Here is a 13,714-nt window from a genome sequence, read left to right on the forward strand (position 1 = left end):
CTTAGCATTTTTCTTTCATTTCAGATATCCTATTTGGAATCATTTCCCAGTTTTTCATTTTAGAACTTTCTTTCACAAGGGTCCGTGATGGACAGTTTTCTGTATTTTAAATCTCAGGTGCAGAGTAAATTGAGCTAATCGTAAGATGTAATTCATTTGTACTTCACTCTAGTTTCAATTTTTCCCCCCTTTTTTGTTTTCCATTGGATAACTGAGTTTTATTCTGCTGGCTCAAAAGCTTGCATTCTAGTTGTGTTCATATTCTGATTGCATTTTAGGAATTTTAAATTTTTCCTGGCATTTTTAGTTTTTCTCAGCTGCAAGGTTGTTAAGGGCTCTAATCTGCCTTGCTGTAAGAAGCAAAAGCTCCTCTGTGGCCTGTTACTAGCATAAATTAATTAGCTCGTGAAGGATTGGGAAATAGGGGAGTAATGTCACTACCATGGGAGTTATATGTGGAAGTTCACGTATCATTTTCCCCAGCATATTAATGATTTGTATTCCCCCAGGATATTAATGATTTGGGTTCACCAACAAGCCATGTAGTTTATACCTAAAGCCTATTCATCCCACTTTGCTCTTCTGGGCTCTTTGGCCACATATTTTGCCTTGAAAGTGCTTATTGCAAAGATATTCCTAATCCTTTGCATTTTGCCTTTATTTTACCCTGCAGGCTCAGCTCTTTCTTTATCTCATCTTTACAGCAAACCTGATTTTTAAAAAGAAGACAGAGTCCTATATTTGCTCTGTATATGTGTATGTGTGCTCAGTTGTAGTCTGACTCTTTGCTATTCTACAGACTGCAGCTGTCGGGCTCCTCTATCCATGAAATTTTCCAGGCAAGAATACTGAAGTGGGAAGCCATTTCCTACTCTAGGGGATCTTCCCAACCCAGGGGTAGAACCCATGACTCCTGCATTGGCAGGCGGATTCTTTACCACTAGTGCCCCCTGGGAATTCCCTATACTTGTTGTGTGGTTCAGTTGTTCAGTCATGTCCAACTCTTTACTACCCCATGGACTGCAGCCCGCCAGACTTCCCTGTCCTTCAGTGTCTCCTGGAGTTTGCTCAAACTCATAGCCACTGAGTCAATGATGCCATCCAACCATTTCATCCTCTGTCACCCTCTTCTCCTCCTGCCTTCAGTCTTTCCTAGCATCAGGGTCTTTTCTACTGAATTGACTCTTCACATCAAGTGGCTAAAGCATTGGAACTTCAGCTTCAGCATCAGTCCTTCCAATGAATATTCAGGATTGATTTCCTTTAGGATTGACTGGTTTGATCTCCTTGCTGTCCAAGGGACTCTCAAGAGTCTTCTCTGGCACCACAGTTCAAAAAAATCAGTTCTTTGGCACTCAGCCTTGTTTATGATCCAACTTTCACATCTGTACATGACTACTAGAAAAACCATAGTTTTGGCTATGCCCTTGTTGACAAAGTGATGTGTCTGCTTTTTAATATAATGTCTAGGTTTGTCATAGTTTTTCTTCCAAGGAGCAAGCGCCTTATAATTTCATGGCTACAATCACCGTCTGCAGTGATTTTGGAGCCCAGGAAAATAAAGTCTGCCACTGTTTCCCCATCAATCTGCTATGAAGTGATGGGACCAGGTGCCATGATCTTAGTATTTTGAATGTTGAGTTTTAAGCCAGCTTTTTCACTCTCCTCTCTCACCTTCATCAAGAGGCTCTTTAGTTCCTCTTTACTTTTGCCATTAGGGTGGTGTCATCTGCATATCTGAGATTATTGATATTTCTCCTGACAATCTTGATTCCAGGTTGTGCTTCATCCAGCCAAGCATTTCACATTATGTACTCTGCATATAAGTTAAATAAGCAGGGTGCCAATATACATCTTTGACGTACTCCTTTCCCAATTTGGAACTAGTCCATTGTTCTATGTCCAGTTCTAACTGTTGCTTCTTGACCTGTATACAGGTTTTTCAGAGACAGGTAAGGTGGTTTGGTATTCCCATCTGTTTAAGAACTTTCCACAGTTTGTTGTGATCCACCAAGTCAGAGGCTTTAGCATAGTCAATGAAGCAGAAGTAGATGTTTTTCTGGAATTCTCTTGCTTTTTCTATGATCCAACAGATGTTGGCAATTTGATCTCTGGTTCCTCTGCCTTTCCTCAATCCAGATTGTACATCTGGAAGTTCTTGGTTCATGTACTGTTGAAGCCTAGCTTGAAGGATTTTGAGCGTTACCTTGCTAGCATGTGAAATGAGTGCAATTTTGCAGTAGTTTGAACATTCTTTGACATTGCCTTTCTTTGGGATTGGAATGAAAACTGACCTTTTCCATTCCTTTGACCACTGCTGAGTTTTCCAAATTTGCTGGCATATTGAGTGCAACACCCTAACAGCATCATTTTTTAGGATTGGAAACAGCTCGTTTGGCATTCTATCACCACCACTAGCTTTGTCTGTAGTAGTGCTTCCTAAGGCCCACTTGACTTCAGATTCCAGAATGTCTGGCTCTAGGTGAGTGATCACACCATCGTGGTTATCTGGGTCATTAATACCTTTGTATAGTTCTTTTGTGTATTCTTGCCACCTCCTCTTAATATCTTCTGTTTCTGTTAAGTCCATACCATTTTTGTCCTTTATTGTGCCTATCTTTGCATGAAATGTTCCCTAGGTATCTCTAGTTTTCTTGAAGAGGTCTCTAATCTTTCCCATTCTATTTTCCTCTATTTCTTTACATTGTTTACTTATATTTGCTATAGTATTCCCTTAATTTTTTTAGGAATTTGACACATCTCTTTAATGAACCAATATAATTAGGATTCTCAGTGTTTTTTTATAGCATTAATTATGCAATGATAAAAGTTTTGAGTGCTCCAAGCCAACATTTTTCCATAAGCTACATTATTTTTAGTGAGCATTTTTGTGAAATACAGATCTGCTTGTTTATTTTAGGAACACATATGTCAATCACATCAGAAATGCATCTGTGATTAAAGGATGTCTTTTGAAGGTAGAGCAAACATGATTTGATAATGGGTTTTTTGGAACCCTATACCAAGGTCTTCCCTTGGGGTTTCCCTTGTAGCTCAGTTGGTAAAGAATGTGCCTGCAATGCAGGAGACCTGGGTTCAATCCCTGGGTTGGGAAGATCCCCTGGAGAAGGAAATGGCAACCCACTCCAGTATTCTTGCCTGGAGAATTCCCATGAACAGAGAAGCCTGACAGGCAACTAAGCACAGCACAGCACATACCAAGGTCACAGATTTCATGTTGGGTGGGAGAAAAAGAGAGAAATTACTGGTGACCCCAAGCTCTTTGGCCTGAGCAGTTGGAATACTAGAGATCCTAACTACTCAGATGGGGTAGATGTGGGTGGTCCTATTTAGGGAAGACAGTAGAGAGTTTGCTCTTGGACATCTGCATTTGGATGTGAGTATTAAACATCTGAGTGGAAAAGTCAAACAGGCAGTTTTGTTTATGTCTGGAATGCATTATGAACTAGAGATGTAAATTTGGGAGTCATCAGATATAGCAGATACTTAAAGCCTTAGGATGGTAGGAGATACCCTAGGGAGTAAAAAGAAGAAGTTTCAGAGCTGGGCCCTGGTGTGTTCCAGTGTTCAGAGGTTAGAAAGGTAAGAAGTCAGCAAAGGAGTCTGAGAAGGAGTGGCATGAAAGCTAAGAGGAAACTAGCAGAGTGTGGTGCCCAAGGAGAGAAATGAGGAAGGTGTTTTCAGAAAAGGAAATGAGCAATTGGGCCAAATACCATTAATAGGATATATGGAATGAGGACAGGAGATTGACCACTGGATCTGGACACATGGAGCTCACTGTGATTTTGAGGAGAGCTGTTTCTGTGGAGCAGTGGATACAAAAGCCAATGAGTGAATTCAGGAAAGAATGGTAGGAGAGGGAGAGGACATGGCTATGGTTGATCCTTTCTTGAAGTTGTACAGCAAAGAGGAATGAAGAAATGGTGGAGGAGCTGGAGGGCGACATGAGTGTGAAGCAAAGTTTTTGTGGTTTTCATCACTTTTTTTTTTTTTAACTTTCTGTTTTTTAATTTTTCAGCCATGCTGTGTGCAGCATGCAGGATCTCCGTTTCCCACCCAGGGATCGAACCCACGCCCCCTGCATGGAAGCATGGAGTCCTAACCACTGGACCATTAGGGACGTCCCTATCACTGCTGTTTTTAATGGGAGATATTATACCATGTTTCTAAGATGAAAGCTCCATGAGACAGCAGAGATAAGAGTCAACCTCAGGAGCTTGTGTTTTTGAGAGGAGAAGGAATGAGATCCAGTGCATAAGGGGAGGGGCTGGCCTTAGGAACAAGGGTGGCTTGTTTAATCTCGCAAGAAGGAAGAGTACCAGAGAGCTGGCAGATTTGGTAAGGGGAGCTCGTGGAAGTTCTTTTCAGAGTACTTTTCTTTTCTCAGTGAAATAAGAAGTCAGTTATTCAGCTGAGAGTGAGGATGGTAAGGAGGTATTAGAGATTTGATGAGAGAGAAAGATGAAATAATTGTCTAGGTCTCTAAAAAATGAGAGAGAAAGACAAGCAGGGGAATGCAGGAGGATTGCTGAGCAGCAGTAGGGGCCCACTTGAGGTTGGTTAATAGTCGTGAGTCTGAAATGAAACCAATCAGCACTGTGTAGTTTTCTTTACCTACATTCAGCTTCTGGAGTGCACTGGTGAAGTGTTGGCCTTAAACAAGTTGAAGTTTTGTCACCAAGTATAATGGAAGGAAAGGAGGCAAGAGAATTGTGAATATTTTCAGGGGAGTGATTGTAATGATGGGCTGTAGAATCTAAGCTGGGTAAGAGAAGAAATGAGAATAGGGATGGAATAAGGAATGCTGAAAAGTCTTCATAGTCAATGGATGCTAGTTTCCAGTATGGTCAAAAATTGTTGAAATTGAGCTCCTAGTACAAAGGGTTGGGAGGGATGATTGGAGAATAGAATGTTTGAAACTGAGGCTAAGGAGAGGCTATAGAAACTATACAGGCTAATGTCAGGGTCTAGGATATTACTACGGAGTAGGTGACTGAGATGGGATAGAGGACTAGATTTCTGGAAGTTAGCTGGTAAAGGAACTGAAAGGACAGGCTCCTGGAATATAATCATTTACCTGAAAATTGAAATCATCAAAAATTTTGGCAGGATTAGCTGAGTGACTGTGGACAAGTTTCTTAGTGCCTGAGCCCTCATCTCTTAAAAGTGATAATATGACTCCTACCTCACTGGATTAAATAAGATAAATTTATCTCAAATACTTAGTATAATACCAGCCACATTAGCAAACACTAGCTGAAACAACAGTACACTTTAAAAGTTCAGTTCAGTTCAGTTCAGTCGCTCAGTCGTGTCCAACTCTTTGCGACCCATGAACCACAGCACACCAGGCCTCCCTGTCCATCACCAACTCCCACAGTTCACCAAAACCCATGTCCATTGAGTCAGTGATGCCATCCAACCATCTCATCCTCTGTTGTCCCCTTCTCCTCCTGCCCTCAATCTTTGCCAGCATCAGGGTCTTTTCCAGTGAGTTAGCTCTTGGCATCAGGTGGCCAAAGTATTGGAGTTTGAGCTTCAACATCAGTCCTTCCAATGAACACCCAGGACTTATCTCCTTTAGGATGATGTAAGGACAATTTTAAACTTACACAGGTAGTAAGAATATCTAGAATACCAACCTAGACAGCATATTAAAAGGCAGAGATATTAGTAGTCACTTATGGATACGAGAGTTGGACTATAAAGAAAGCTGAGTGCCAAAGAATTGATGCTTTTGAATTATGGTGTTGGAGAAGACTCTTGAGAGTCCCTTGTACTGCAAGAAGATCCAACCAGTCAATCCTAAAGGAAATCAGTCCTGAATATTCTTTGGAAGGACTGATGCTGAAGCTGAAACTCCAATACTTTGGCCACCTGATACAAAGAACTGATTCATGAAGAAGACCCTGATGCTGGGAAAGATTGAAGGTAGGAGGAGAAGGGGACAACAGAGGATGAGATGGTTGGATGGTATCACCGACTCAATGGACATGAGTTTGAGCAAGCTCCGGGTGATGGACAGGGAAGCCTGGCCTGCTGCAGTCCATGGGGTCGCAAAGAGTCTGAAACAACTGAGCGACTGAACTGAATTGAAGAATATCTACTGCTTTTGAGAACCTTTTCCCACTACTTTTTAGTTATTTGCCTGCATTTCTTGTAACAGTATTGTTTCTGTTATTTGTTTCTAACAGAAATGCAAACAAAGGAGGTTGAAATGTATCAAGAAGGCTTGTCTACAGTGGCTCTGAGCAGCCCATGTGAACAGACTACACACTTAATCATGGAAAGAAGTATACTCTTGAGGAAACTGGAACTTGGGAACCCCAAGCCAGAACCACAAAGATGTCTGAGCCATAACCTGAAGAAAGACTTTCCCCAGGTATTCCAAAATTGACTACAGAATTGAATAAGAAGCAGGCTAGTTGAAAAATGCGTGTGTTTATTTAACCTTTCATACATTAAAATATCAGGAAGCCAATTTTGATAGTGCTTAAGAATATAGACTTTAGGTTTGAATGGACCTGCTCTGCCCCTTCTGAGCAGTATGTCCTTGAATAACTTACTTAATTTTTGTGAGCCTCAGTGTCATAGTCTGTAAAATCTGGAAGCAACTCACCTACTCCACAAGATGATCATGAAAACGAAATGAAATTGCTTAATATATGTATAGCTCTAGAATGAAACCCCACATGTTAATTAGAATTATTGTTATTGAGAACCTCCTGTGTGCCAGGCTTTGTGCTAGTAGATGTAGGAACAAGGTCAAATTAAACATGATCTTAGACTTGAAAGGAAAGAAAAATGAAAGAAATAAATGAAGCTAATGAAGGAAAGAAATAAACTAGTAGTTATAATTCAGTGTGGAACGTTCTTTAGTAAACTGAGGCACAGAAGGCTAGGAGAACCTGGGGGAGAGGCTCAGTCAGGATGGATAGAAAAGGCTTCCAGAAGAGGTGGTATTGAGTAGCATTTTGAAAGCTGAGTAGGTGTGAGCTGGATGAAGAAGAAGGGAAAGGCATTTCTGGCAGAGGAGACAGTGTATAACACATACTGGTTCATGTGAGGCAATGCTGAGAAACGCACCCGGAGATATTTTCAGAAACCACTTCATGGTGAGACTCATATGCTAAGCTAGAGAGTTTGGACTCAGCACCCAGCAGTGTTCCTGGAGCATACTAGAGGCATAAAAATATTTCAAATTGATTAATAACTGACTGCTGTAAATGGTCTGGCGAGTCACTAAATGATTTTAAGAGAAGAGTGACATGCACACATGCACAGCATGATCTGATTCGTGTTTTAGAAAAATCACTGTGGCCATCGTGGAGAGATGGATTGGAAAGGGGCCAGATTGGAAGCTGGGGTTTCAGGAGATGTTAAATAATAATTAATTAAAGAATGAGAACCAAAAACAAGACTCAAAGTGTAAATGAAGAAGGGAAGATGAACTAAGGAGTTATGAAGGAGATGGAATCTATAAAACAAATTGAAGGTGAAGTCTTAGATGATTTTAAAGCTAAGATCATAGTTTACTTAGATCACTACTAAGTCATAGTTTTACAACTCATGGACAGAAAGAATTAAAACAGATACTATGAAGGATTTTGTTATTATAAAATGTAATTCATAACATTTCTGTCACATTCTGATTTATATTTTGTTTAAGCTAATGTTGTCATTTGCCTGAGCATAAAGTAATCAGTAGAGTCACTTTTTTGTAGAAATTGACAAGCTGATTCTAAAATGGATAAGGAAGGCAAAGGAACTAGAATAGCCCAAACAACTTTGAAAAAGAAGAACAAGTTGGAAGATACACTCTTCCCACTTTCAAGACTTACCATAAAGCTGTAGTAATCAAGAATGTGTGGTATTGGTGTAAAGGTAGATATATAGATCAATGGAACAAAATAAAGACCCACACCTGTAGGGTAAATTGATTTTCAAAACAAATGGGAAGGTAATTTAATGGGGAAAAGATGTGCTTTTCCACAAACAGTGCTGGAACAATTGGATAGGCATATGCAAAAAACAAACAGAAAAAACTCCCTCAACTCCATTGAGTCCCCTTCCCCACTGGTAAAGGAGGGAATCCCTACCCTAAATACTATGAGATAGTCAAACACATGATACCCAGCTTTGGACAGAGATGTGGTTCATAGTTAATCACAAAGACTTACAGCCCAGTGGAGGACACTGCCTGTCAGGCAAGGCCACAGGGGGTTGTATTCAGGAACGGAGTGAACTCACAGGACCCGTGGGAGACAGAGTTTGTGGTAACAGTAGGAGAGGTGCCCCTTTGTTCCTGTGGGAGGATATGACTGGCTTGTTTAAAAAATTTCATGGGTTGGCAGCGGAATGACAGTCGTTAAATGGCTGAGGGCCAGGTAGACTATAGCTGTTCTGGCTGATAGGGGAATTAGCTGGGTAGGGAATCTTTCCTGTCAGATGGGGGTATGTCTGGCAAAAGCAGGGGAATTCATGGATAGGCTTTTGGTGCACTGTGAGGTACAAGGGTGTGAAGGTAACACATGAAATTTAAGGCTTTATAATACCTTTATCCTATCCATATACAAGAATTAAGACGGTTCATAGATCATGTAGGAGATAAAATCTACAGAAGAAAATTTTAGTGACCTTGGGTTTGGAAAGATTTTTATCAGACAGGAAGAGCACAGGGTATGAAATTGGATTTTATCAAAATTCAGAATGTCGCTCTTCAAAAGACAGAAATAAAAGAGGAAGGCACAGACTGGGAGATAATTTTTTTTTTTAAATGTGTCCAACAAAATCTTTCTATCTAAATATATAAATAACTCTTATAACTCAATAATAATAACACATACAACCCAACTGAAAAATGGGCAAAAAATTTAAAAGCAACTGTACCAGAGAAGATATACAAATAGTAAATAAGCACATAAAATAATGCTTAAATTCATTTACTATTAGGAAAACACAAAAATCACAGTGAGTCACCACTATCAATTTATCAATATCAATGAATGCCCAGAATTAAAGACTAACCATATCAAGTATTGTTGACAATGTGAAGCAACTATAATCCTCATATTCTACTGATGTGAATATAAAATGATACTACCACTTTGAAAATTACTTAACATTGCCTTAAAAAATTAAACATGCAACTGTTACATTCCACTTCTAGGAATATACCAAGAGAAATGAAAGCATGTGGCCGTGTAAAGACTTACACATGTCACGGCAGCCTTCATTGTATAATCAACTCAAATGTTCATCAGCAGGTAAATGTATAGACCTATAGAATGAAATATTACTTTATAATAAAAAAGAAAAAATACAAAACAGATATATCTCAATTATCTGAGTGAAATAAGCCAGACCAAAAAGAGTACATAGTCTATGGTTCCATTTGTTTAAAGCAGTAGGAAATGCAAACTGGTATATAGTAACAGAAACACATCAGTGGTTGTCTGAGGACAGTGTTGGGAAAGAATAAATTTAAGGAAGCATATGAAACTTTTGCCTGTGGTGGATATTTTCATTATCTTGATTGTGGTGTTGGTTTCATGAATGTATACATGTAACAAAAAATTGTACACTGTAAATATGTTCAGTTTGTTGTATATTGATTATACCTTTAAAAAACTTTAAAAAAATTTTTTGCAAAGATCTTATTATTATGAACTGTAGCCTGTAAAAATTTCATTGCCTCCCTAGTTATATTTTACATACACTAATGTTGGAGAAGGAAATGGCAACCCACTCCAGTACTCTTGCCTGGAAAATCCCATGGATGGAGGAGCCTGGTAGGCTACAGTTCATGGGATCACAAAGAGTTGGACACGACTGAGTGACTTCACTTTCAATGTTGAACTAACCTGTGCATAAAGTAGATGAGAGAATCATACCTACCAAAATGGGACCACATATGATGACTTGAAACCCCAAGAAGTTTTGCAAGGCCTGATCTACATATGAACTACATTTTATTTAACATTAGTTTTTATTTTTTTATTGGCTTTTTAACTTAATATAGGCACATAGTAAAAAAGGATTCAAGCACTATAAAATAGAATGAAAAATGAGTTATCTTCTCACCTCAAATCCTCAGTTCCATACTGTTAAGCAACCACTGCCAACAATTTTTTAATCTATCTTTCCAAAAAAATTTCCATTCTCTTAAAATTCAAATTATATTCCATTATGCCTATTGTTTTCAGTTTCTGTAATAGCATGTAGAGATTTTCCTTTGTCTTTTTGATAACATATATCCTTTAAATGGCTTAAAGCTCAACATTCAGAAAACTAAGATCATGGCATCTGGTCCCATCACTTCATGGGAAATACATGGAGAAACAGTGGAAACAGTGTCAGACTTTCTTTTTTTGGGCTCCAAAATCACTGCAGATGGTGATTGCAGCCATGAAATTAAAAGTTGCTTACTCCTTGGAAGGAAAGTTATGACCAACCTAGATGGCATATTCAAAAGCAGAGACATTACTTTGCCAACAAAAGCCCGTCTCATCAAGGCTATGGTTTTTCCAGTGGTCATGTATGGATGTGAGAGTTGGACTGTGAACAAAGCTGAGCGCCGAAGAATTGATGCTTTTGAACTGTGGTGTTGGAGAAGACTCTTGAGAGTCCCTTGGACTGCAAGGAGATCCAACCAGTCCATCCTAAAGGAGATCAGTCCTGGGTGTTCTTTGGAAGGACTGATGCTAAAGATGAAACTCCAGTACTTTGGCCACCTCATGCGAAGAGTTGACTCATTGGAAAAGACTCTGATGCTGGGAGGGATTGGGGACAGGAGGAGAAGGGGACAACAAAGGATGAGATGGCTGTATGGGATCACTGACTTGCTGAACATGAGTTTGAGTGAACTCCGTGAGTTGGTGACGGATAGGGAGGCCTGGCGTGCTGCAATTCATGGGGTTGCAGAGTCGGACATGAATGAGCGACTCAACTGAACTGAACTGATCCTTTAAATGGATATATCAGAATTTGTTTAACCACTTTATTGTTGCATGGGGCAGAGGACCAAGAGATGACTTTTAATGCCAGGAATAATCAAAGTTTTTTTTTTTTTTAATATTTTACTGTGGAATATGACAGAATATGTGCAGAAAAAAGATAACACTGTAAAAATACAGTTTGACAAATAGTTACTGAATAAACACCTATGTAAGCACTGGTCCTGTTAGGAATACAACATTGCCAACTGCCTCAGTTCAGTTCAGTTTAGTCGCTCAGTCGTGTCCGACTCTTTGCGACCCCATGAATCGGAGCATGCCAGGCCTCCCTGTCCATTACCAACTCTCGCAGTTCACCCAAACTCATGTCCATTGAGTCGGTGATGCCATCCAACCACCTTATCCTCAATCGTCCCCTTCTCCTCCTGCCCCCAATCCCTCCCAGCATCAGGGTCTTTTCCAATGAGTCAACTCTTCTCATGAGGTGGCCAAAGTATTGGAGTTTCATCTTTAGCATCAGTCCTTCCAAAGAACACCCAGGACTGATCTCCTTTAGGATGGACTGGTTAGATCTCCTTGCAGTCCAAGGGACTCTCAAGAGTCTTCTCCAACACCACAGTTCAAAAGCATCAATTCTTCGGCACTCAGCTTTCCTCACAGTCCAACTCTCACATCCATACATGACCACTGGAAAAACCATAGCCTTGGCTATACGGACCTTTGTTAGCAAAGTAATGTCTGCTTTTGAATATGCTGTCTAGGTTGGTCATAACTTTCCTTCCAAGGAGTAAGTGTCTTTTAATTTCATGGCTGCAATCACCATCTGCAGTGATCTTGGAGCCCAAAAAAAGAAAGTCTGACACTGTTTCCACTGTTTCCCCATCTATTTCCCATGAAGTGATGGGACCAGATGCCATGATCTTTGTTTTCTGAATGTTGAGCTTTAAGCCAACTTTTTCACTCTCCTCTTTCACTTTCATCAAGAGGCTTTTTAGTTCCTCTTCACTTTCTGCCATTGGAGAAGGTGATGGCACCCCCACTCCAGTACTCTTGCCTGGAAAATCCCATGGACGGAGGAGCCTTGTAGGCTGTAGTCCATGGGGTCGCGAAGAGTCGGACACGACTGAGTGACTTCACTTTCACTTTTCACTTTCATGCATTGGAGAAGGAAATGGCAACCCACTCCAGTGTTCTTGCCTAGAGAATCCCAGGAGCCTGGTGGGCTGCTGTCTATGGAGTCACACAGAGTCGGACACGGCTGATGTGACTTAGCAGCAGCAGCACTTTCTGCCATAAGGGTGGTGTCATCTGCATATCTGAATATCTGGAAGTTCACGGTTCATGAATTGCTGGCCAACTGCCTAGAACCTTTCTTATCTGATCACAACCCCTTTCTCTCCACAAAGATGTGCATCCCTAAATAATATATATAGTAGTTTTGTCTATTTATAGTCAAAATACTATTTGTCTATAGTAGTTTTTGTCTATTTTGAATATTATATACAGGGAATCAACTTTGGGAAGTGCTTTTTGGGAAAACATTATGTTTATATTATTTATTTTTAGTTAGCTTGTCATTGCTATATATTATTCCATCATGTGAATATACAGCATGAGACTATCCACTCTATGCTAATTTGGGTTATTTCCAATTTATTGTCTATTTTGAACATATTTTAATTTTATCAGTTATGCTGCTGTGAACATTCTTTTGTGTGTGCATTCATTTATATAGGGTATACAGCTAAGAGTAGATTTAGGAAATTATAGAGTATGTGGATCTTCAGCTTTACTAGATAATGTCAAACTTTCTTCTTAAAGTAGTGGTACCAGTTTATTCTGGCACTAGTACTGTATGAGAATGCCTTTGCTTCTCATCAACCCCTGATGTCTTCAGACTTTTAAATTTTTGCTAAACTACTGGGTGCATAATGATATCCCATATTGGTTTTAATTAGCATTTCCCTGATTACAAGTGAATTTAGTGTAATTATTTGTCACTTGAATTTCCTATTTTGTTAGTGTTTATTCAGGTCTCTTGTCCATTAAAAAATTGAGTTGTCTGTCTTGTTATTTACATGTATTGTCTATGTTCTGGTTTCAAGTCTTTTTATTGATTGTGTGTGTCACAAATGCTTTTTCCCTACTCTGTGACTTGTCCTTTTAATATTCTTAAAAGTGTCTTTTAATGAACAGAAGTTCTTAAATTTAAGATTGTTCAATTTATCAATCATCTGTTTTATAGTTAGTGTTTTTCTGTCCTGTTTAAGAAATTCTTTCCTTCTGGGGTTTTGATTTTTGGTTGCATTGACTCTATAAGTCTGTTGGAGAGGAATTGGCTATCGTAAAATACTGATGTTATCTGTGATCATAGACTATCTCTCCATTTGCTTTTTAATGTATATAAGTAAAGTTTTATCACTTTTTTCACAAAATCTTGCACATTTTTTGTTACATTTATTGCTAGTTACTTCATATTTTTGGATGCTGTTAGTAATGAATGCTGTATGTTTTTTGAGAATTTAATTTTCTGATTATCTATTGCTAGTATTAAAAGTATAATTATTTTTATATATTGACTATATTTAGCAATATTGCTGAAATTTCCCATTCATTTTAATAATTTATTTGAAGATTTTGTACTTTTTCCCCCTTATAGTCATATCTGAGAATAATGATACTTTTGTTTCTTCCTTTCCCATCTTTATTCCTTTAAATTTCTTTACTTACTATACTGA

At 39.1% G+C, this 13,714-nt stretch overlaps 1 protein-coding gene across 1 annotated transcript in view; it reads left to right on the plus strand.

The window, feature by feature from the left end:
• CCDC30 (coiled-coil domain containing 30) overlaps positions 1 to 13,714 on the plus strand; it is a 138,485-nt gene that overhangs the window by 4,100 nt on the left and 120,671 nt on the right. The window contains exon 3 of the mRNA XM_070368268.1: positions 6,216 to 6,403. Coding sequence (XP_070224369.1) covers positions 6,216 to 6,403 — 188 coding nt within the window. The remainder of the gene's footprint in view (positions 1 to 6,215; positions 6,404 to 13,714) is intronic.

The sequence above is a fragment of the Bos mutus genome, chromosome 3 (assembly GCF_027580195.1).
Source record: "Bos mutus isolate GX-2022 chromosome 3, NWIPB_WYAK_1.1, whole genome shotgun sequence".
NCBI lineage: Eukaryota > Metazoa > Chordata > Mammalia > Artiodactyla > Bovidae > Bos > Bos mutus.